Source organism: Botryllus schlosseri, chromosome 3, assembly GCF_051294905.1.
Source record: "Botryllus schlosseri isolate E-star chromosome 3, Bs_hap1, whole genome shotgun sequence".
Taxonomy (NCBI): domain Eukaryota; kingdom Metazoa; phylum Chordata; class Ascidiacea; order Stolidobranchia; family Styelidae; genus Botryllus; species Botryllus schlosseri.
Genome location: NC_137238.1, coordinates 27,499,555 through 27,522,999, shown reverse-complemented (window position 1 = coordinate 27,522,999; position 23,445 = coordinate 27,499,555). Strand labels below are relative to the sequence as shown.

General features: G+C 42.2%; 1 protein-coding gene across 2 annotated transcripts; it reads left to right on the top strand.

Annotated features, from left to right (window-relative positions):
- Positions 1-553: 553 nt before the first annotated feature.
- Positions 554-6,116, top strand: LOC145436275 (uncharacterized). 2 transcript variants are annotated; one of them, XM_080313639.1, is made up of 8 exons: positions 554-705; positions 859-966; positions 1,031-1,161; positions 2,700-2,817; positions 3,175-3,489; positions 4,416-4,472; positions 4,533-5,319; positions 5,762-6,116. In XM_080313639.1, the coding sequence occupies exons 1-7, from the start codon at positions 603-605 to the stop codon at positions 5,300-5,302; spliced, it is 1,602 nt and encodes a 533-aa protein (XP_080169765.1). In that variant the 5' UTR covers positions 554-602; the 3' UTR covers positions 5,303-5,319; positions 5,762-6,116. The 2 variants fall into 2 exon arrangements, with proteins under 2 accessions (XP_080169765.1, XP_080169764.1); XM_080313638.1 differs by lacking the exon at positions 5,762-6,116 and having other exon boundaries at positions 4,533-5,554.
- Positions 6,117-23,445: the final 17,329 nt, after the last annotated feature.

Here is a 23,445-nt window from a genome sequence, read left to right as displayed (position 1 = left end):
GACGATTTAATTTTGTAGCTCTCAAATGTAAGTATATTTGGTTATTCATTTCGTGCACAAAGCTTCAAAACATATTATATGTACAAGGGGCTTTCCCTCTAAAAAGTGATATACAGTGTCTCGTTCTTCGATTGCCACACGCTGTGCGCTGCAGGATATGATACCTATAGTTCGAAACATTTTGTTGAAAATAACCTTAGCAAGCGTGACGGCAGTGTTTTAACGGGATATTGGCGAATTTCCCAGCGCCCCCCATATCGCCCCCTTAGCGTTTCCGCCCCTTCAAGTTCGCCAGCGCCTCTTGGGGGGCGCTGGAGCCAAGGTTAAGAACCACTGCATTAGATGATTCCAGATTTGAACCGTGCCTTGCACGCATAATTTCGATGGCGACGATAATCCGATGAATTCGTGTGCCCATACGTACTGTTCAACTTTACGGGTGTCACGTCAGTCTCCCTGCTTCCAATAGCGTGTTCGCTGAAGAAATTGATGACTATTTCTCTGGTAATCGCGATTGAATATACCGCAAGCGCTGCTTTTCGTTACAAATCGCTACGAAAATTATTTTCCAATAATTGGTATTTCTACAGAACCTTGATATCATGGGTAATTTAGTCATCGTCCTGATTACGGCAGTCACCGCCTGCTACTCGTTAGACGTACGATGCACCGACAAAAGAGCGGAGTTATGCTATCGAGATGAAGGTGATATCTGAGACGCAACTTTGATTCCCACGTACTCAATGCCTGTGTGAAATTGGCTTCCGATTGTAAGACTGATAAATGTGTTACCAGTTACCCCGTTGTGATTTCATTTAAGTGGTTTATTAAAGTGCGAGTGTATTATTCATCACACAGATATGGTGACTCTGAAAACCACAAGAGTTGATACTGCACCTGTACCCAAGGATGTGTTCCTGAGCAACGAAGGACCTACGGGACTGACGATCACATGGACGCAGAAGGGTGAGCTAACAGATGGTAATGCTGCTATAGTGTTATGCTTTATTTCCTTTATTTTCCTTCCCAGTGTCCCATTTACCGTACGTCGAAGGCTACCGCCTCTCGGGGATGGCTTTTTCGTTATACGAGGAGATGCCACATAAACTCAGAATCAACTCGTCTGCGATTATGAGAGATCTTTCACCAAGCGATGTCGAGGTGAAGCTATAACACAATTACGAATCCGGTCAAGGCCTGAACGTGTATAGATATCGTTTATATTTTTCCGATTGGACAAAGCAGTTTCGTCACTACAAATAGTCCTAGCGAACAGCTAGTTCCACGGTTACTACGAAGAGAAATCTCTCCAACAGGACGTAGTCAAGGGATGAATCACCGGCAGCACAACTTTAGAATAAGATGTCACAATTCTGCCAAATTTTGTGCTGCCAATTACGAGTGCTATATTGCAGAGCGGGGCACTGACCGGAGCCGGACTGTAGCACTAAAATAGTGGCAAAGTTGCTCTTTTATTTAATAAAAGTTTCAGTAATAAGTTGCATTGCAAGTATGCACATTATTGCACTCGTTGTTTCTAAATATTAGGGTATGAGACTCTCGAAAGATTCCGTTGTCTGCTATTTCCGTTCCTTACTTCGCTATTCAATCGATCGTGGATACATTTTTATGCTCATTAGGTTTGAAACCTACATGGCTGCGTTTCGCTGTCCAATTTGGCACTTTCGCATTTCACGGACGGCCTGACAAGACCGTCGAAAATTCCATTTTACGGTGCGCAGCAAGAAAGTATGCGGATGCGGAACTAATTTTCCGTAAAATGCCATACGACAAAGCGATAACCCACCCCTCCCATCCCTCCAAACCTCCCAGGTCTGCAAACTTGATCCAAGGCATTACAGAAAAACTCTTTGTTGGCGACTTTTAGAATATCAATAGCCTGAAAAAGGTAACGCAGTGAAAATGTAATTTTCGGAGGTCTCGCCTGGACGTCCGTGAAATGTGAAGGACCTCTGACTTAAACCACATTGAATTGATAGAGTGATTTCCGTTTGTGTAGGCTTGGCCAGCAATCCAGAAATACTGCCACTTTTCATTTAGTTTGGGCACTGTCGTGCTTGGCTAGAGTTGCTGAACTTCTAGCTTGAAGGCCAACTGTTGGGCCATAGAATACATTGAGATACAGCTAATCATTCACACAGCTCTTTGTTCTTCAAATGAAAGAGAGTAAAACAACGCAAGAAATAATTTTATAATATATATTTTTAAATCATTCCTTGGCATTTTGTGCAATACTTGATAAAAATTGCAGTAAAAAGTTGGATGAAAAATAAAATAAAGTTTCGAAAAGTTGTAACATAAAATTCCTATCAACAGATTAAAACATTATACTGCGGAAATTCCTGAGTATTTAGGAAGCTGCTTGAAGCTTGAAAATAGTTGCAAAGAATTGCCCTGGTGACAATTTATCACAAGGAGGAATATACTTTGATTTACTAGAAATGAGGACTCAACTGAATTAGGTTACACGCTCTATGCTAGACTGGACTTTGATTTGTACGTGCGAGTGAATTTGTGGTCTGACTTCAATTTGGATTTGACGTGAGTTTATAATTTGGATTGAAATTAGAAACGGCGTCAAGAAAGCAGTCCATGTATAGCCTACTAGCCAGTCTCGATTAGTTGAATTAGCGATGAAATTGCAGGCTATATTGCATGATCATCGGTTTTTTCTTCAGGTTGCGTTCAGCTATGCGGGAATGTTATTGGTACCGGACGACGTAATGACGGTGACAGTCTACGCGTTGCCGATGTACAATGCTGACGAAGAAGACCAATACATAGAAGCCAAGATAGGTCGGCTATTTGTATACTGTCTTGTCGCGGCAGTGGTTGATGTTGGGTCACTGGCAAGTCCAAAAGTCGGAGTCAGACGATCAATCAATCGCTCATCAATGCGTCAGCTTATCGCAATTATATCAACCAAGACTTTGTAAAATCTGACCTAAATATGCTGGACTAGACGCCAGCTACATATTGATGCATATAAATAACGTTAAATCTATCGTGGCTTACGTTTTCTTCTCTTTCACGAAATACTTGCCAGGCCGTCATCGTGAACCTATTTGAAAAACTAATAAACTTGGCAGGTCAATGTTCATTGCGTTGCATTTCGGCATTCTTGGTTGCTGTAACAGTACAGTTTTCCTTTAGGCCCTGGTGTTCCGATCAGACGAAGACCTCAACCAACGCCGCCTCCACGTATCCTCACACCAACAGCGTCTCGCGCAAAGCCGACAACGTCACATGTGGTGACGACACGTAGGCCTATCCAGACATCACCAAGGATTTCTAAACCTAGAAATCCCTGGACATCACGCGCACCGCTAGCATCAGCCTTGATAAATGACAACACCAGCTATTGGAGCATGAAGATCGTAGTAGCGGTCGTTGCAACTAATACCATCACAATTATGTCAATCGTCGCATGCCTGATGGTCAGGAGAAGGAATAAGAGGAAGATGAGAGGTGAAAATAGGAAGTAGATATAGATGATTTTAGATAATTTATGTATGACATTGACAGTGTAGGGGCGGGAATGGCATTTGTTTTATTCTAAGCGCATAAGAATTGTGTGTGACGTTATATGATCTCCGATTCAATACGATTCGCATGGATTAGACTTAATTTGGGACAGCCGACTTCAACTACACATCGGCCATTCCTAGTATAGTCACATGCAGATGTGCATAGATAATGGATTTGACCTTAACTCCTCTCACACTTGGTATAAAAACGATTATGGGTACGTAGAGCTTAAGAATGGCACCATTACCTTCATATTATTACTCACTGAAAGCTTTTTTACTCACTCTCATTCGTAGTGAGCAACATACGTAAAACCATAGTGTCCTGGTGTGGACAAAAGCAAATCTCACGACTCAGCGAGGTTGGTCTACGTCGCACTTTCCATTTGGTCACATGCAATTTGACGGTAATTTTTGACAGGCTTGCCGAGCATTGAATATGATAAAACGGATATCAATCGAAAGCTACCGCGGTACCGATTGCGAAAATTTAAATTTGATTCTGCTCGTGGTCCTGGAACCCCTCAAAATCCGCCTCGAGCAGAATAAAATTTATATTTTCGCAATCAGTACCACGGTAGTTTTCGATTGATACCAATTTGATCAATTTTTGCGCTCGGCAAGTCGGTCAAAAATTACCGTAAAATTGCCTTTTCCCAGATGGAAAGTGTGACGTAGACCAATTGCAGTGAGCCGTGAGATTAGTTTCGCCCACACCATATAGGACACTATGGTAAATCATATTCGAAACTTATAAAAGATGAGTAATATTTTGCTTTGTGCCACGATTCCGTGCACCGAGTTGCACGGATTTACGGTAGGCTTCGATGCGTGATCGATTCGAATTGACTAGGTATATCGTTTTAGGGCACCCTCGAATCTACATAAAATGCCAGGATGCAGCAGAAAAAGGGACCACAGAAAGTAAGTATCCATAACATTCGAAGATATATTAACGAAAATCACGACACATTCGTGTTTCAGGCAAATCCGCCGCTGGTTCCGGCAGACGGATCCTAGTACTCGCCAACTCCGATCGCACCACCGATACCGAACCAGACAGCGGTCACGCCGAGAAGGTCGCGCTCTGCCTCGCAAATACTCTACAGTCGTGGGAAGCGTTCAGCGTCTCATGCAATCTGTGGATGAGTCGAGAGATATCAGCGAAGGGGATAGCGGCATGGGCGCACGAAGTAATGAAGGCGAACGACAAGGTGCTCTTAGTGTGCAGCTCAAACACGCCCGTTCGCAAGCCAGAGATTTCCTTCAACGGACAGAGTCCTTACACGCTTCTTATCACCAATTTGCTGAAAAGCTCATATTTCGACCACGACAAATTCGTCATCGCTTGCTTCGACGAGACCAGCGCGCACAAATGTTTCGCGGGTATGTACGAGACAACTCTGAATACGTGCAGACGCTTCCGCATCCAACACAGCGTGGAAGAGTTGTTGAGAGCTTTACCGAAGTGTGAAATTTCCGAAGAGAAGATCAAAGCTATGGACAACACCTTCTCCCAGCAGATCAAGAAAATAAGGGCAGAAAACGAGAGTCCGTCTTCTTCACGTTTCTCAGAGCACGGAAGCCACGATCTGGTTTACCAGAACCTGCTGGCTCCGGATGAATGCGAGCAGGAAGTCAAGAAAAAACGCCGCCGCGATCCATCGAACGGCTCCTCCGGTAGCGACGGGAAACCGGAATCGCAATACGACTCAGTTTTCTCGTCCCGATGCAACAGCCAAAGCACTGAGTGACGAACGATCCCTTGAAGGTGGAATGCAGATACTATATTTCAAGAAACAATGCTAACAATGGCTAAGTAGACCGAGGCATTCACAACTAGTGCGCAACAGCAACAATTACGCCTTTCGACAATGGAACATTGCTAGATAGATAGATTATTGTAGTGATGACCTATTCTGGATTGTATGAACACATAAGCTTAGTCATTTATTGGCAGGAGTTTCAACCGTAACCGGGGCCTACATAGGAACAGGCGTACAAAACTACGATTAGGTTATTGCAATGAAAGTTGAATCGGATACTTTGGCATTGAATGCACGGGTTACTCTACTATAGCCTACTTTGAGTACACAAAGTTCAAATTGGCAGACTCACATGGATACACTACTGTGACTGCTTCTATAAGTTTACTTTATTAGATATCTTTTAATCGAATTCCTTCAGGCTATCGTTTGCTTTTACTATTTTAGAGGTCGTACAACGAATCAACTTCCTGCAAGATGTTGAGATGTTTGCAAACCAGAAATCATTGCTTTCACGTTCTATCTGAATTCATCACGATAACCATGTCGAGGATTGCGAATGCAGCATGTGTCGGTTGGCATCACAGGCAAGATCAAATTTTGCAAATGCATTCGCGTGGGCAGCAGCTCCACTGCTATCCAACAATTTCCGGAGTGTACTCCGTTAAAAACTTTCCTGTTATTTTTTAGTCGCCGAATACGCCAATGTTTTGTTTGTACAGTTCAACGAAAAGTGACTCCTTTTTCCGTTCTTTTTGTTTGAAATAGAAATACAACTCCTTCGTGCATCAGAATAACAATACACGTTTCGACTCAACTTGACAAACACTTTGTGGCGTCTAGTCGTGAAAGACAGTCGGTAAGATTGCGTATCTCCGCTCTACGAGGTGGGTGACATATTGCCTCAACAGAGTTATCATCACTCCGTCAATGAAGAAGGCATGAGTATGAGTATGGGGTGCATTTGGCTGATTTGCGCCGACTAATAAGACTTTGAAAGCTGCATGATGTTTACCGTAAAGGACGTTTTTAGCGGATAAAGTCTATATCTGTCAGCATCCAGAGAGGGTCAAAGTAGCCAGCGTAGGTACTGGAGTAGAAGTAAAGTAACGGCGTGAATTTCGACTCAATTACAAGTAGAAATAGCAATATCATCCACTCAACACACAATATATTTCAAGCGTTAAAAGAAGATATGAAAAGAACTCGAGCAAATAGTTTCAAAAAAGTAAATGTGGTCGAGGAGTCGCGTATTTAGTAGTTGATCGTATATTGCAACTTTCGAAAATGCACGAAGCATCTTACCGCATAAGGCAAAATGAGCAATGACGCCACCAACAGGTGCAAATTTCGAAAACATTCAGTTGCTGCGATACAGGGGATCTTTCTCCGAATTGTCATGGCAATTTCGCCCATTACAGTGATGGATGCCTATCCCAAAACCACTTTCTACTTTACGAAATAGTTCCAGGTGTGAACTGGAAGTAGTTTTCCTTCAGGCACTTGAGTAAGTACCACAAGTGGTCAATACCTACTTGACAACTCGGACAAAGTAGAAGTACTTCGTTATTGACAACCTCTGATATTACCACCTACACCAGGGCCGGGCAACTTCTCCAGTCGGCGGGCCGGATATAGAAAAATAAAGTACTTCGCGGGCCGGATTACTGTATCGATACATTATTCGCCAATATATCCACATATACAAGGAATAAATCATATTTATTGGATGTATTTTGACGACAGCAATGTAACTTCAAAGCTATTTCTCGCCGATAATGAGGAAGACAATGTGGATTTGAGAATATAGCATTGCCATACAGCAGTGGTCTGGAGCCAATGGCTCGCGAGTCAAATATGATTCTTTTGGGGATAAGATATGGCTCTTTTCCAAATATTTATTTTTGTACTGCATTGGTCAATGTTGCAGCGACTTGTTAGTAACTTTTCGTCACGATCAAAATAATTATTCCTGTGGCAGTGTAAACATGTCTTTGCGAGGTAAAGGCAACGCCGTCTTCAGGTTTAGGCGCTCGAACTCTTTTCAAAATCCACAAATTTAAGTTACTGTCGCGCCGGCGACCAATCTCACCGATGTATAGCCTACCCGACTCGATTCACTCGAAATCTTGAATTGCGCAATACGTTGATCGATCAAAGAGAATACCAGACATGGCGACACCAATATGTCAACGCGGTTTTCAAATACACATTGTCTTACGCCGCGAAATGAACTGCCGTGGACGTGACATTCACAATTACAAACTCGATTTCCAAACAACGCCATAGCTATCCACGTTCTTGATTGGCAAGTAGCCTTACAGGCGATAAAATAGGCGTGTAGCGCAACGTTATATGTTACGGCTGAATACTTTGAGAATTGAGAAGTCGATCAGTATTTCAATTTTCGGAATCAGTGCCACAGTTACATTGGTTTAATATCAGTTATAATAAATTGTAAGCTATTTACGATGGATTGCGTTATCAATGGTGAGGCTTAGCCCGTATGTGCCTTTACCTCTCGTTTCGCGCTTTATTTTCGATTAATAAAATGCAAATTGTGGGAATTTGGGAGAAAAATGTTCAAAATCAAGTCATTTATGAACATCAATAGAAAATACCAATAATAAATGAAGGTTTCAAAAGCTTCGGTAACAGCTTACTTTGGGTAGGCCTGTATATATATATTGCTGTAGTAGTGACCATGTTTGGCTCCACCTACGCATTTGATCATGGGTTCTTGCATTTAAAAGGCGCATCACGGCGAACCTACGTTCTCGTAACTCAAGTTTTGCATGCTCAAGTAAGGTAACCAGCATGATAAGTTCGATTTTTACAGATAAAATGTGGTGCACACGACGAATCCCGTGTAGAGAGCTCAAATTAATACTACCATGACATCAGAAATTTTCAATTGTGACGTAATATCTGATTGACATGTATGGCTCTTTGGGAGGTAAAATGGAAAAAATAAGGCCGATAAGGCTCTTCAGACAAAAAAGGTTCCCGGCCACTGCCATACAGGCACCGCCATGTCTGCTCTCTGATCAATCAACACGCGGTGCAATCCCTAATTAAGATTTCAAGGCGTTCGATAAGCCCGGTACCCTAAATTTACCAATATTTCAACTCATTAGGGTTGAGTTGCTGACGAGATAGCATAGTTATTCAACTGTGTGGCCTAATTATTCTCGATATTGAATTCATGCAACCCGCGTGCTCTACGAATTTTGAAACGTGGCCCGCGACCCGTTTTAAGTTGACGACCCCTGGCAGAAGCGGTGTCTTGCAGAAGCCTAGAAGTGTGCCGTGCTACAAGTCGGCGGCTACGGAATCAAAAATAAGAAATACCAGCCTGGTGTAAATGACCATTGTAGTCGACAAACAACATGATTACCACAGACGACATTAGGGTTGAGTACATCGTAAGTGCCGATAACGCAAGTCTTCTCGCTTCGACGAACTTACGCGTAAGCTCCACTCTCGCACGCTGCGCACATGCGTATATAATAACGTACTGCAGTCACTAAAATTTGACCTAGTAAGCAAGTAGTGGGGAATCTCGGCAGAATGGAACCGCGGGCCGCATTATCATGTAAGACGGAAAACTGTCCGCGGGCCGGACAAAATCCCTTCACGGGCCGGATCCGGCCCGCGGGCCGTATGTTGCCCGCCCCTGACCTACACGGTGGTGCGCCAAAACTGTCACTCCCCCTTCCCACCATCGGATTATATCCTCATATGCATTGGTGTATTTGACTGAATTACATCACCTGGAATAGTCGTGAAAGGTGAATTTTGAACCGGAAATGCAGCGGACTTGATTTGTCACCCACATAGCAGAAGAAACCAGGAAAATCTACGTCTTTTGTTTACAGAGCATACAGGCGGCCTATACTATGGAATTGTTAATTCCAATTCTTCATATCAGAATTTGTTCTCAGAATCTCCCTTATTAGAACAATATTAGAATTTCTTCTAAACATTACGTGGCCCTGGCAATGGCACGATATTTGTCAGGTTATTTACACCGGGTAAATGCTCTTTTTATTATGGTTCCCGAGCTGCAGACTTATAACACGGTTCACTCCATTCTGGACGTTTGCTTGGCACACCTAATTGAGATAGATACACATCCAAAACATAATAGAGTGTTCTTGGACAGGACTCGAATTCGCAACGTATGGCTGTTGCGACGGCTGAACCACTTCGCTACTCGCCACCTCGTAATCATTGAGGTAAGTGCAATCTGCGACCATGACCTTTGCAAACTTCGTTCAAGGTTAGAAGGCTTGTTTCAACAAGCTGCGTTAACGTCAATATGTCTGGAAGTCTCATAGACGCGAAGAGGCAAGTCATCTCGGTCGCGCAGAAAACGCTTCACCATTCATAACAGTCCCTCGTCAAAGGCGGAGTGCACAGGATTTGTGTATGAATAAATTACCAGTCGCGCAAGGGCAGCAGCGAGCAGGGAGGGCAGGGGTGAGGTGATGAGTAATGACGAGCATGGATTTGGACAGAGGTTCTTAAAGCATGTGCCGGAAAAAGCATAAATATGGGAAACGACCGTACCAAAGCAATCTTTATTATGTGTGTGATATTTACCGAATCTCTTACAACAATCTAATTTCTTCGCGCCTAGCGCGATCTCTTGTGGAGAATTTGTCCACGTCCAGGGTCACGGGGTTTGGTACTATTGGCGATAAGTGGAAAAGTAGCCTCATGGATTCATCATGAAAATGTTCCGACCTCATAGCATTACAAAAATTGGTTTGATGTCAGGATAAAGTTTGTCTGACATTGGCTTCTCATGAAAGCTCATACTTGCGCGAGTAATGCTCGGGCAGGCGCCAGGCAGGGATATATAGAACTCCGGGATGGCTGACTTGTTTTTGGCCTTTACCTAAGTAGGTCCAGAAAGTTACCTGCAATCTGCCTCGAAATATCCACTTTTCTGCAAGCTAGCGATACAGCTGTTTCTAGAATAATGATCCTCAACCTTTTGCAGAATAGTTAGTGAGTAAGCAAGACGTTCTTCCCATATCACAACCTTACTGCTGTATGGCCAACCTAGTAAAGTATGACACTGCTGTATAGCCAACCAAGTAAACTATGACAACTCTGAAATCATGAATGTGTTTAATTTCTACACATATAATCTGCATCAGGCCATAAATAACAGAGTGAATAACGAATAATATCAGCGTCTTCTACCTATTTACAAGCCATTGTCGGAAACCTTGCAGCTGGGAAGGGGGGGGGGGGGGGTAATAGGATTGATTAAATCAAGCGTTTCAATTCGCGTTAATCGATAATTACCATGGAGTATAGGGTTGCATTTAAAACAAACATGTTTAAAACCAGGCCCTTGTATAAAACATACTTTTTTTAAGCCATGACGTCAAGAATATTCAATAGTGACGTCATATTGGATTAACATTGACAATTGAAAATATAGTGTAGATATAGCTCCTTTGACGAAATATCTGTGCTAATGCTGTTGAACCGACTATTTTGAGGGTTCCAGCAATCCCATATCGATATTAGTCGGCAATATCGGGTGGTAATCGTCCGTAGGCTCATAGCCTCATACAACACATATTTTGGAAAGTATTCACACAATTATGGCATTATTTTACAACTTAAAAAGAATTTTTTTCAAAGGGCCTTTGTTTAAAACACTGTTTAAAGCATGTTTTAAACATAGTGTTTCAAACACCGTTTGTTTTAAATGCACCCCTACGATGGAGCATTTACAATAACGAAAAGATAGCACGGCCTGTAAGGACTCGAAATTGTGTTAGCAGCATTGTCATCTTCTATGTCACTCAATGAAAGTTGATCAAGAAATCAACACACCATTGATACTTCTCTTCAGGTTCAAATGCAGCCATCGGGTAGAAGTTTGGTACATATCATTATCAATTTGAGAAGCATTCAGTAGACCCAGTTGTTGAATTCAGCTGATATTTTGTTCACCGAGAAATAGTTTCATGACCGCAGTGAAGAAATTACCACCATGGCTTAACGGTACATCATGAATGGGCCTCTTGCAGCATTTCATGCCATTTATCAGTTAAGAGATATTCAGTATCATTGTCTTGCAGATTTTCCGATAGAGCGATAGATGATTCCATGTCAAAAAACATCTCGGTGAGGAGGCACGAGATCCAAATATTCAGATTGTGGCCATCTTTGCCAAGATTTCAATGGGATGTGCCCAGTATAATATATCAGGATATCCACTGTTGACGTGATGCAAATGCTGGAACATTGCGTTTGTTTTTCGGGAATCTGCAACAAAAATGAACAAATGATGTATTTAGAGACACAAATTAACCTTAAGAATATATATAGATGTATGCAGAGTTGGCCAGTAGTGAAGAACTTCTACTTCATTGCAGTACTCAAGTAGGTGTTGCCTATTTTCGAAGATACATCTTGTAATTTTGAAGCAGTCATCTCCAAACTTAAGTACCTTGCAGGCATTTCACTTTCTACAGCTACTTGAGGAAGTTTAAATACCAGTACGCCCGGGAATACGACTGTTACTTGAGTAGCAACTAGCAATGCAGACTACTTTAACCACATCAGGATTAATGTAAATCGCTCATTTAATAACGTATCACTAGAATCAGCCAAACTTACCTTGGGCCGACTGAGGAGAGCTCCATGCGTTATTGCGACGATTTGACGAAACCTTGCAAATTGAAAGCAATCTTCAGAGTTTTCTCCTCCTTCGTCGTACAGGCCTATAGCCTATTGGCTATAAGTGTTTATATGGTAAAGACAGGCCGTATCTCAGGGTCGTATCGTGTCCTGACGATTGTGTTGGCTTATCCATTCAAGGGAGTGGGCATCTTCATGGCTTCAGTAAGAGCAAATGGTCAACAAATGTTGTGGCCATATACTGGCAGTCAGCCATTGGTAGTTCACAACAGTGCACTTCTGTTGAAGTATAATTCCAGTACTGTAGCATTAAGGTGCCGTTCATTAACAAACATATGCCTGCCTTGTTTTACTAGACATGTAACTGATGAATAGTATCTGTAACAAGAGATTGGATTCAACAGTTGTTATGGACACTTACAACTGCTACGACCTTGACGTGTTGTGTTTGTATTAGATTCAAATGTTTGGTTATCCTTAATTGAAATGCCTCTTGAATCTTGCACACCGGTAGTGTATTCAGTGGCTCCAATTCTTACTAGGAATAATCCAGCAATGATCTGGAATACCGGTAAGCCTGCAATACCAGCACTACCTGCATATTCACATATTAATCTATAGCACAAGATCTTAACTGACGAAGTCCCTCCTAACGGTCGCCTTCATAGTTGACACGGCACAGTGGAAATGTACACTTATACTTGTACAATGTACACCAGTGGTTCTTAACCTTGCCCCCAGCGCCCCCCAGGGGGCGCTGGCGATTTGGAAGGGGGGCGGAAACGCTCAGGGGGCGATATGGGGGGCGCTGGGCTCAGGGGGGCGGTATGGGGGGCGCTGGAGAAGAATGGCTTCGCAGTAGATGATGGACATATCCTTAATGAGTATTCAGAGCAAATTAACACCGAAAACTTCGTTACATATAGCCTTCAAAATACATATAGGTTTAATTGTCCATGGGCGCCTAAATGACTGACACCGAATGTTCCTGTCTTGGCAATCTGAACCCCAGAAGACGAATTCCATCTGGCAGGGAAAAATTATATGTCAGTGAAGAAATACCAATCTGAAATCGTGTGCGTCTTTTAGTTTAGTACGATTGGGCGACAGGGATATTCATGTTGGGCGATATCCCCGTTGAGCGATTCTATATTTTTTGATATTGCAGACAGGGGGTCACGAGATAACATCATGCAACGAAGTCATACCAACGGGTTCGCCCGCCCGAATATGTTTAATTATTAGTAGCGGGCCCTACAGTTTCCAAGAAACCTCACAATGTTCGCTTTAAGTTTTGATGAGTCTGCGCACACTCAACAACTCACTGCGGTGACCCTTGGACAACAGTGCGTAACGACTAAAAAAAGGTAATAACTTCGGATTTGTTGTGCGCAACGTAGATTTTCTGTGCGCAGAGACCGTGTCAGCACTGCGCACGTGCGCAGCTTAGAGGGAACATTGTACCTCACTCAGCTCTACCGGTAAATGTGTTTACGTGAGCAGAGAGAGGATAAAAATTAATCTCAATTTACATGCAATTCCCGATGATATTGACCAATTCAATCATTAATTAGTGAAACTTTTCGCGCTTCGCGCGACTAGGCGAGAATAGCTGCCTCAGTAAATGGACACCCAATGTAGATACCTAACAGGCTTTCAGCAAATAGAGGACACCCTAATCGGGGTCTGGGAGTGAAGTCCCCCGGAAGCTTGGTTTATCACCCGATGGGGGCCCAGGACCAACGTTTTTTGTTTGGGGGGGGGGGGCTGACGAAGTGCTGTTACGGCCCTAGTAACGAATAATTGTACCTGCGGGCACGCCCGAATATGTTTAATTATTAATTACGTGCCCTTTGTCTTCCTATACAACAGCTCACTCAGTTTATCGCGACTTATATATGTAATTACCACATATTCATTCATGCATTATAGAAACTATTGGTACCTAGGGCGACCAGGCCACACAAACTTTGCTGACCATCGAAATCACGATAGGGGGTTCGTGGGGGCGAAGCCCTCAGAAGTTCGGTTTTTCACGCTATGGGTGCGCAAGGCAATCGTTTTTAGGGGGTTGACGAAGTGCTGTTACGGGCCTCCCTCTTACTCATTGTCTTTATTACATTCCTTACATTATGAAGTTGGAGGGGGGCGCTGGAGCACGATAATTTTTGAAAGGGGGCGCTGGAGGAAAAAAGGTTAAGAACCACTGATGTACACCCTTGGATGGTGACTTACATTCGCATAACATACCGGTAAATGAAAAACATACCGCAAGGCGTGATCAAAATCATAGTGCGGATATCAATGTTAACGTTGGAAATTATTCTACATTTTGTTATCTTCTCACGATTATCAGCGCAGCAAAACATGTTACATAAGATACTTCAGAAGAAGAGATATTCCGAAGGCGAGTAAATGACCATACCGGTATACCGGTAAATTGCTGCTGAAGGAATAGGGCTAATACCGCAAAGTTTCAGACTACCTGAACATCTCATAACCTAGTTAACCTCTAGCTTTATATAAGAACATAAACATGGATATTATATGCCTCTACCGCTCTCAAAAATCTCAAAATTACACACAGATGAAGCGGCTACCGGAACGTGCATCAAAACTGAATGCGTGAATCTGGACCTACTTAGGTAATACCGCGATGACGCAATTGACGCAGTCAGCCATCCCGGAGTTCTATATATCCCTGGCGCCAGGGTTGCGGGAGAACAAAGCGGGGCCATACCTGCCACACCCCAGTTTTTTCGAATACGCACAAATTACAGAACTGGAATCGCAATAGTGAAAGAATGGTATATTCCTATAGTATCTCATAACGCCGCCGGATACCGTTGGCATGCTCCCGGGTGTGCAACGTACGGGTGCGGCACTATTAGACACTGATATTTCGCAGCAGACCCTTTCCGCGCCAGGACACACGAAGACATGAAGTTTAGGCCAACATGCGCCTGTGCAAAGTGCGGTGCCAATAAGATCAGCAACCATAAAACATTGGCTCAAAATGACCGTCTATGGTTGGCCAAAACCTTCGATATTGATATTCCGCTCGTCGAGATGGTAAGCATCGAATAGTCCTTGCAATTTGCGGCTCTCATAGGAAAATCTTGCACCCAGATATGAAATCAGGTGCGTCACACATGTTTCATAGAACTGCGTTCCGCACAGATGATTATCTGCTCATTCTCTATTTCGTACACGCCCGTAAATATACGTAGCATCCTAACATAATAATATGCATTCATTTCGATGCGTGAGAGGCTTGGGTCGTGAGATGCATTGCTCTATCAAGTATGCCGGACCCCAATTGTGGAAAAGCATCTCGCCGGCTATCCGACAGTCGTCGAGCATGTCCGCATTCAAGTGGAAATACAAGCAATTTCTTCTAAATGAATACTAGCCAGCCTTCAGGATTACCGGACCACGACTAAACATCGACCTCACCCTCCGCCACATGCCACCTCATTTTGTCGTTGGCGTCTTGTATTCTCTGCATTACTTATAATTCAGTGTGCATGCCTCTTCTTTACTTCACCTAGGCTAAGGTGGGTGTCTGCTCTTAAAGGCCACTCAAAGTTGTTTCGACACCTTCCTATCTTTTTATTGTATTGCAGTCTTGTGGTGTATTGAAATGATGAAAATATTAATAAAAACTGATTGATTGAAAGTCAGATTTGGGTAGCGGTCTAAAAAGTTTAATAACCGCTGGATTGGAATTTGTAATAATCGGATTTGAAGATACTGACGGATTTGCGAATTGCGATTTGCGATTTGCAATTTTTGAATGCTAGATTTGAGTTTGATCCTGGGCATGGGATTTTCAACGATTTACAATTTTCATGGAACTTCTAAAATATTTCTGGCATTGTCGGGGAGAGATTTGGACATGGAATCGAAGCACTAATTCCAAACCACATGCTGGTGTTGTGTTGGTTTGGTGGATAGTAGGCCTATTAGATTTTGCGGGTTTTCAACATGGGTTGAAGATAAATTCAACGGCAATTACTGGTACGTATTGCAGTCTCTACACTCATATCAGTTGTTGCACTGTACAAGATCCATAGTCGAATACACCCACGCATATGAAATCCTATGCACGACGCGAGGCAGGTTCGTTTACGTCAGTGGTCCTTAACCTTTTTTCTCCAACACCCTCTTTCAAAAATTGCCTCGGTCTGGCGCCCCGTATTTTAAGGACTGTAGTAAAAACAATGGGTAAGTGGTCGAAGTCCGTTTTCGGGTTGGTAGTTCACTATTAGACCACTCGACTGATAAATGACAGTATAGCTGTAAGTGCTATTTTCGAGATCAAATCCAGGTTGCAATAACAACCATCAGGTAAGGCCTACGGGCTCATAGCATTTGGTTCGAGATCGATGTAGACATCCCGAATTCTCCTCTGCGAATGGCAATACGGGAAAGGTAATTGTATTACGTTTTGATTAGTTTTATTGCTTTGATTGACTACTAAATCAACTGAGAATGTGGTAGAGATTTGCTCACATTAAATTTAGTCCTGCACCAAGCTCTTAACTTTAACATGAATGTGGGTAACAATACTAAGCTGTATCATCCTTTGTAATACGATTAAGAAATATTCTGACGATTTAATTTTTTAGCTCTCAAATACAAGTATATTTAGTTAATTATTTTGGCTAAAGAGCTTCAAAACATCTTTAATGTACAAAGGGCAACACTCTCAAAAGTTGTACCGTAGCCTACAGTGCCTATTCGATTTCCATACGCAGTGCACTGCAGGTTAAAATACCTAGTTCAAACAGTTTTGTGGAAAATAACCTGAGCTATCACTATAAGTATCAGTTTAATAATATTTTCATAATTTCAAAACACCTCAAAACTGTGATACAATAAAAAGAGAGGAAGGTGTCGAGTAGCTAGCGGGACGGGGGTGTTGTAATAGAGAATTGGCAATCCAAAAGTACGCCAAATTCATTTTACATGAATTAAAATAAACCACTGCATTCATGGAAACATGGTCGGTGGATATTTCGCGATGAGCGCAACGAAAAACGTGATTTTACAGATTTTGTCGAATGTTAGTTTGCAATGAGAACACACGGACATATAGAACTGTTGGTCTACTATATAAGCATTGTCCTTAGTACACCATCTACTGCGAGGCGATTTTTCTTCAGCGCCCCATACCGCCCCCCCGAGCCCAGCGCCCCCCATTTTGTACCCTGAGCGAGTCCGCCCCCCTTGAAAATCCAAATCTCCCCCTGGGGGCGCTGGAGACAAGGTCAAGAACTACGTGTGCTTTAGGGTGATATATGCTTAAATAGATATCAGCTAACCCCCGACAAATGGAATTATAAGGATGGGTGTTTTGATTGATTTACACCAACTGGTGTGGGTTTGAAATCTGATAAAACCGCGCGTTCGTGCGAGAAAACGTACGCTAAGACCAGGCGTCATTTACTCACTCTATAAATATGTGAAGTATAGAAATTAAACATGGAACGGCAACGACCGATTTTGCAGCTTCGTTCCGCTTCGCAGAGGCTGGAGAGGAGAGTGGTTTTGCGTAAGCGACTGTAGGATTTCTAGCAATCCAAAAGCTATCTTCCCGAGCCCAGAAATTATTGAATCTGGTTTCGATCGAAAGCTACTGTTGCACCGATTCCGAAAATATAAATTTAAATAATGATCAGGCACTGATCCACCTAGAATCTGTCCTCCAAGTCTGAAATATAGGCATTGTTCAGAACAATCGGGTAACCGCAACACAATGGCCGTAACAATGACCCGTTGCGACTCTCCGATTGTTCGAACAATGCCGATATTTCGACTTTGAGGACGGATTCTAGGTGGATCAGTGCCTGATCATTATTTTAATTTATATTTTCGGAATCGGTGCAACAGTGGCTTTCGATCAAGACCATATTTAATAATTTCTGTGCTCGGGAAGATAGCTTTTGGATTGCCAGAAATCCTACAGTCGCTTACGCAAAACCACTCTCCACTCCAGCCTCGGCGGAGCGGAACGAAGCTGCAAAATCGGTCGTTGCCGTTCCATGTTTAATTTCTATAATGTGAAGCCTCTCGGGTATTCTTAGCCTAAACTTTTTTAATAAAACCCAGTATTTGGTTACAGCTAATGAAGACAGGCGCGGTATTTGTGTGTTTTTGTAAGTGGCGTAACATGAGTTTGTCGATGAATCTTTTGGGATAAGCTTCAATAAGTAAGCGGGTGAGTGCAACGTTGACCTCTTACGAAAACAAGGTTGCCACGGATCAACGTCGGAGCCATCTGTAAACAGCTGGGTATAGACGCGCGGCATCAACATCATTGCGTTTTAGGTTAGCACTGGGTTTTATCTGTTCAAAAGTATATATCGCAATCTAGGTAATTCTGCTAACCACGATAGGAAAAAACCTCATTCCCCTTTTTTCTGCATTGCCTTCATTTTGGATGACGCAGGCAAATGAAATGGAGATTTACTGCGGAGAGAAACACGTTTAATACACGGATGATTGATATATCTTTGTAACGTTGGACCTGTACAGCTGGCAATGTCTCCGTTGCTGACTAGAAATAAAGTGAAATAGTATCATCATTATCCATGTTAAGACTATATTATATTATAATCTCGGTAGCGGGTTATTTGTTTTTGAGACGCTATTTGCGCATTTGGCATTGCTGATATCATTACGGTATAATCGTTATCTAATCAGATTCTGCAGATGGCTTGTGTGGCGTATAATACTGCACACAGCTTTGCAAATGAAAATTGACGTTCTCCACACGCATTTTGGTTCATCAATTCTGACTTGAAATAATTATGTAGTCGGCGATCGCAATGGATACGAAAAAGTAACACGACTTAAACAAAAGCTTGCGGTTCTGTAAGGAGAATACGCAAGGAATGAATCTGAATTTTATAGCAGATTTCGATCGTGCAGACGGTAACGAAGAAGACGCAGGTTACTTTGGTTTCATTGATATTCAGTTATACACAGCATAGTCTGGTTACAGTCGCAAAAACTTATGAGATCCCGACTTGTCAGTGTGCGTGGTATTCTTGATGACCTTCCGCTCTAGGATTATAAATGTCATAGTAACAAAGATTCATTGTGCCAGTTAGCGCTATTTTATAACTGTCAGTTATATTGCACCCATATGGGTGTCTGGATTAAAAGCTGTATGCCACGTGCCGCTAAAATACCTCCATTTGCTCGACAGCATAAGATTGAAAAATGTGAAAAATGCTAAAAACGCCTTTTTCCAGACATTGATTTATTGTACCAAGTACCCTTTCCGTAAATCATCGGTAACTGGATACCAAGTAATTTGATCATTTTGCGGGCAGACTAATTCCTAATGGAAATCGCCATAACTCTGTGTGTATACACTTGACAGTTCATGATTTTGCGTATGTTTCACCAGAAACGCGCTAAGTCGGCAAAAGCCCACGCGAGCGTCTGCATTCGTGCAATAACTACTTGATGATTTCACAGCAATGTGTCGATTCTGTTCTTGCTAATTAGGCTAACAACTACTTCTACTTAATAATTATATTGCACATACTTTCAGTCAAAAGATTTTTTGTATCGATATTGTTTACATAATGCTGGTGACGTCATATTTTGTGATGCGATTGTTGATATACAATGTTATTTCCAATTCTCTACTAGCCGCTGACGATTAACCCTGACGAGTATCAGCCGCAAATATTCGGGTTCATTTCAATATGAATATACTACATTGAAATTAATAAACTGTAGGAGCGGCCGAAACCGTTTCAGTTATACACAATATGAAGAACGAATGACAAACATGTTTATTTGAAATTCAGTTTTGTAATCTTCTGATTCCTAGCAATTGCGAGGAGTCATAACATAACAAAATCCGCCGAGACTTAACACAGCAACATTCAATCATTCAATGTGAGTTCAATACAAGAGGTCAGGAAAGATTAGAAAGTTTATACAAGTATACTGGGAATGAAAGCACGTGAAATCATACGTGGCACAAATACAGGACACAGGGCAAAATCGCAAAAGCTGTACCCAACGCTGATACAAATCATGTTCGATTATAATTAAGCGGTTTAAATATTTTCAAATCTTGATCCGGAATTAACTTCGCTTAATCCCCCAAATACCTTAATGACTGAAAAGTTCAACTCAGCAAAATCTTAAATGCAGATGGGCTCAAAATATTCTATTTATAGACAATACAGTTTCATGCCTAATGGCTAGTCTCTTAAACCATGCCCAGCACCTACAATATTAAGTGGTCACTAGCCAAAAGCCCCAAATAGGCAACAACAAACCGCAGGTTGGCGCTGGACGTCAATACATAGTTGCCCGTATGAGTGCAGCGTGCATGGTGGTCTACATTGCCGCTCGAATGTCAGAAATTTCACGCGTTTGCCATAACCAACACAAACTGTGCGACAAACCAAAAGAAAATATCTCCCACTCCTTATGTGGTCTATTCATTACCGTAAAGCGACATTCTCGTCAGTCTTTCATAATAGGAGACCGCTCAATAATTTTACATCGACTGTGACTCTGAGTGTCAAGGTTTTAAAGATGACGGGTAAAGTAATCTTTTTATATTGTAGATTATATGGTGATATATGGTGATCTGGTACCTACATTCGGTTACTTCCAGTTCACCTCGGATTTCATCGCATAACCTGTCTTTACGTCCAACAAATGGTCATATTACTAAATTCAGGATATCTACGCTACATATCACGATATAAATATGTTTATTCAACGTCGCTGTTTTTACGGCGTCTTAAAAAATCTCACAGACATTCCCGGCGAAGAACGAATACAAAGACGAATAAAAAGGTCTAGGAAACATCGTTTAAAAATAAAGAGAGCCGATTACTCGAGATCAAAGACTGTTGCATCGGGCATGAGGTCGCGGTTGTGCTAATACGTGACATTGGCCGTATCGACATCCCTCCACCTGCTCACTACATCGCATTGTTATTCATGCAACGCGTTTTACGTTGTGTCTATTGAGCGGGAGAAAATACTAAGCCGATGATTAAAAAAGTTGCGTAGCCAGTCGGGCCCAACCGTAATCTTGCGACATCTATATGTGTTTACGATTTGCTCGTGTTTTTCATCGCGCTGACCGGATTTGGTGACTATTCAGTACGATTCCCAGTAATTGCGTGAGCAAGAGAGTTACTGGCACCCGAAGGGGAACTAAATTTGCAAGCACATCTCACTATGTGTTTTCATTCTGATGTCATACTATTTATAACGTCATTAGACTGAAAGTTCTCTGGAACCCTTCATTTTTCGTGATTGTTTATCCGCGCCACAGCATGAAACGTGTGTTGATGCATATTGGGGGCTCCTGTTGTAGCCCGGTAAAACGAATCAAAATAACGAAATTCAGCCCCGTGAACTCCTACAACCCATCCCTTTTACAAACATCATAATCAAATCAAGTCTATAAAATTCTACAATCCCAACGGTAGCTCCATTGCTAATCACGGGCTACATCGATCATTCTTATTACAGCAGTTGGAAATATTTTTTCGGCTGTCGAAGTAACGACTGGTTGATTAGACATCATAAAAAGAGTTATGCCAAATTTATTTACGAATGCGATAGTTGTTGATATCTAATACAATTCATTACTGGTAAGTAACGGAACACCCATGGCCGCACCGTTCTGTTGCCGATTTGAGTCACCAGCCGAAAATAACATAATGCATCCGTCTCCAACACAGCAAATGCCGTGGGTACAATCACATGAATTCACAATGTGTACACTTCCGCAGTTCGTGATGCTGTACAGTGGTAAGGGAAATTATAACCTGCTTCATTGGTTGCTTGGATTAAGCAGACATACATTTGTTCCTAATACAGATCTTCACTTGCAGGCTGTTATATCCCCGTGAAATTCCTTGACGAATCTTTATCACCAGTTTAATTTTTGGGAATGTGACTAAAAATTATAATGTCGAAATTGTTGCAGTTATATAATTTTCGGGCGACTTATTTCGCGAAGGTGACCGTGCGAACAAAAACGCGCCAAAACACAGCAATATCTATGTGCGATGAGAGGGCGGAAAACATAGAGTATATTTATTAGAAATATTTTGTAACACAATACTGTTTCGGTAGTAAACAGAATGAAAGTTAAACCCCTCGACATTTTCGACTGTCCAATAGTGAAAAGATGTATATATAACGCAGGCAGTGAACTGTACTCACAAAAATAGAAACATGGCTTATTCAATATCGACCCTTGGCCCGGTGCGGTTAGCATTGGAATGAAAATCGAGGAAAATCCGGACTAATGCACGAAGTGCGCTGAAGTATACTAAAAATAGTCAACTTTTGTTACTCTACACTTGATCTGCTATAGCCGTCGCGTGCAAAACTGTAATACCATCTCTGCACGCTTGACTTGGGTAATATGAATTTTAAACAAGGGGAAAGGCTACTACACTAAATCCACGGTGCCGGTATCCGTTGTGTTGGAATAGAAATAAATAAATTTCAGGAACATATGTGCATGTTCTGACGACGGGCGAAAAGAAAAATCCATTCGAATTGATTCGAAGAGTAGGTCTAAGAATATTCCATTCGATATGTGTGATTGAATCCCTTAAACTTTCAGTAGGCCTATACTCATTCGCACTATCCTCATTACTAACTCTGAATCGGCTCGAGGAGTTGTGGTTCATCAATGTGCAATGTGCATTTAGTGTCCTCATTACCATCATTTATCAATTTTTTTTTATCACATCAATACACCATAAGATTTCGATAAATTGAAGGGATGGGAGGGTGCCGGAACGACTTGGAGTAGTCTTTTATTCAGGCACACAGGATTCAGTAAGGATACCATAGGAGATAGAGGCAAAATTGGATGCGGCAGGTGTCGGTATAGGCGAGGACGATATGTAAGATTGTTGTCCGGTAATGTTACGGGCTGAGGCTGACAGTGATTGACACGCGAACCTTTATGGAACATCAGGGTCCGCCCATCTGGTCCACGGCCGATCACTGGGAGAACCACGAACAACAACTCCATTATATAACTATCCGGCCTGGTGTCAATGACCATTGTATACTCGAAAAACACTATTAATACCACAAACAACAACAAAAACAACAACAACTACCCCGCAATAGACAAGGTATAAATGTTCAGATAGGTCACGGAATCGCCTATATGGGGCCGATCCGTATCTGTGGATATCATTCTCTGCAGCTTTGCTGAAGTTTTGATTGCGGTAGCATACCCGATGCTTCAATGAGTTCCACGTTGACATTGTATAACAGCTGGGATTACAGTGAGTCATGGATACTTGGCTTCTATTCTCTGACGCATTTGACCCAGAAAGGCTGCATTTGATACCATCTATAGGCGAAAGATCCCTTCCCAGTTAGATCCATCACGGCTAAAGCATAACGGAATTATAACGCGGAACCTATCAACGTTT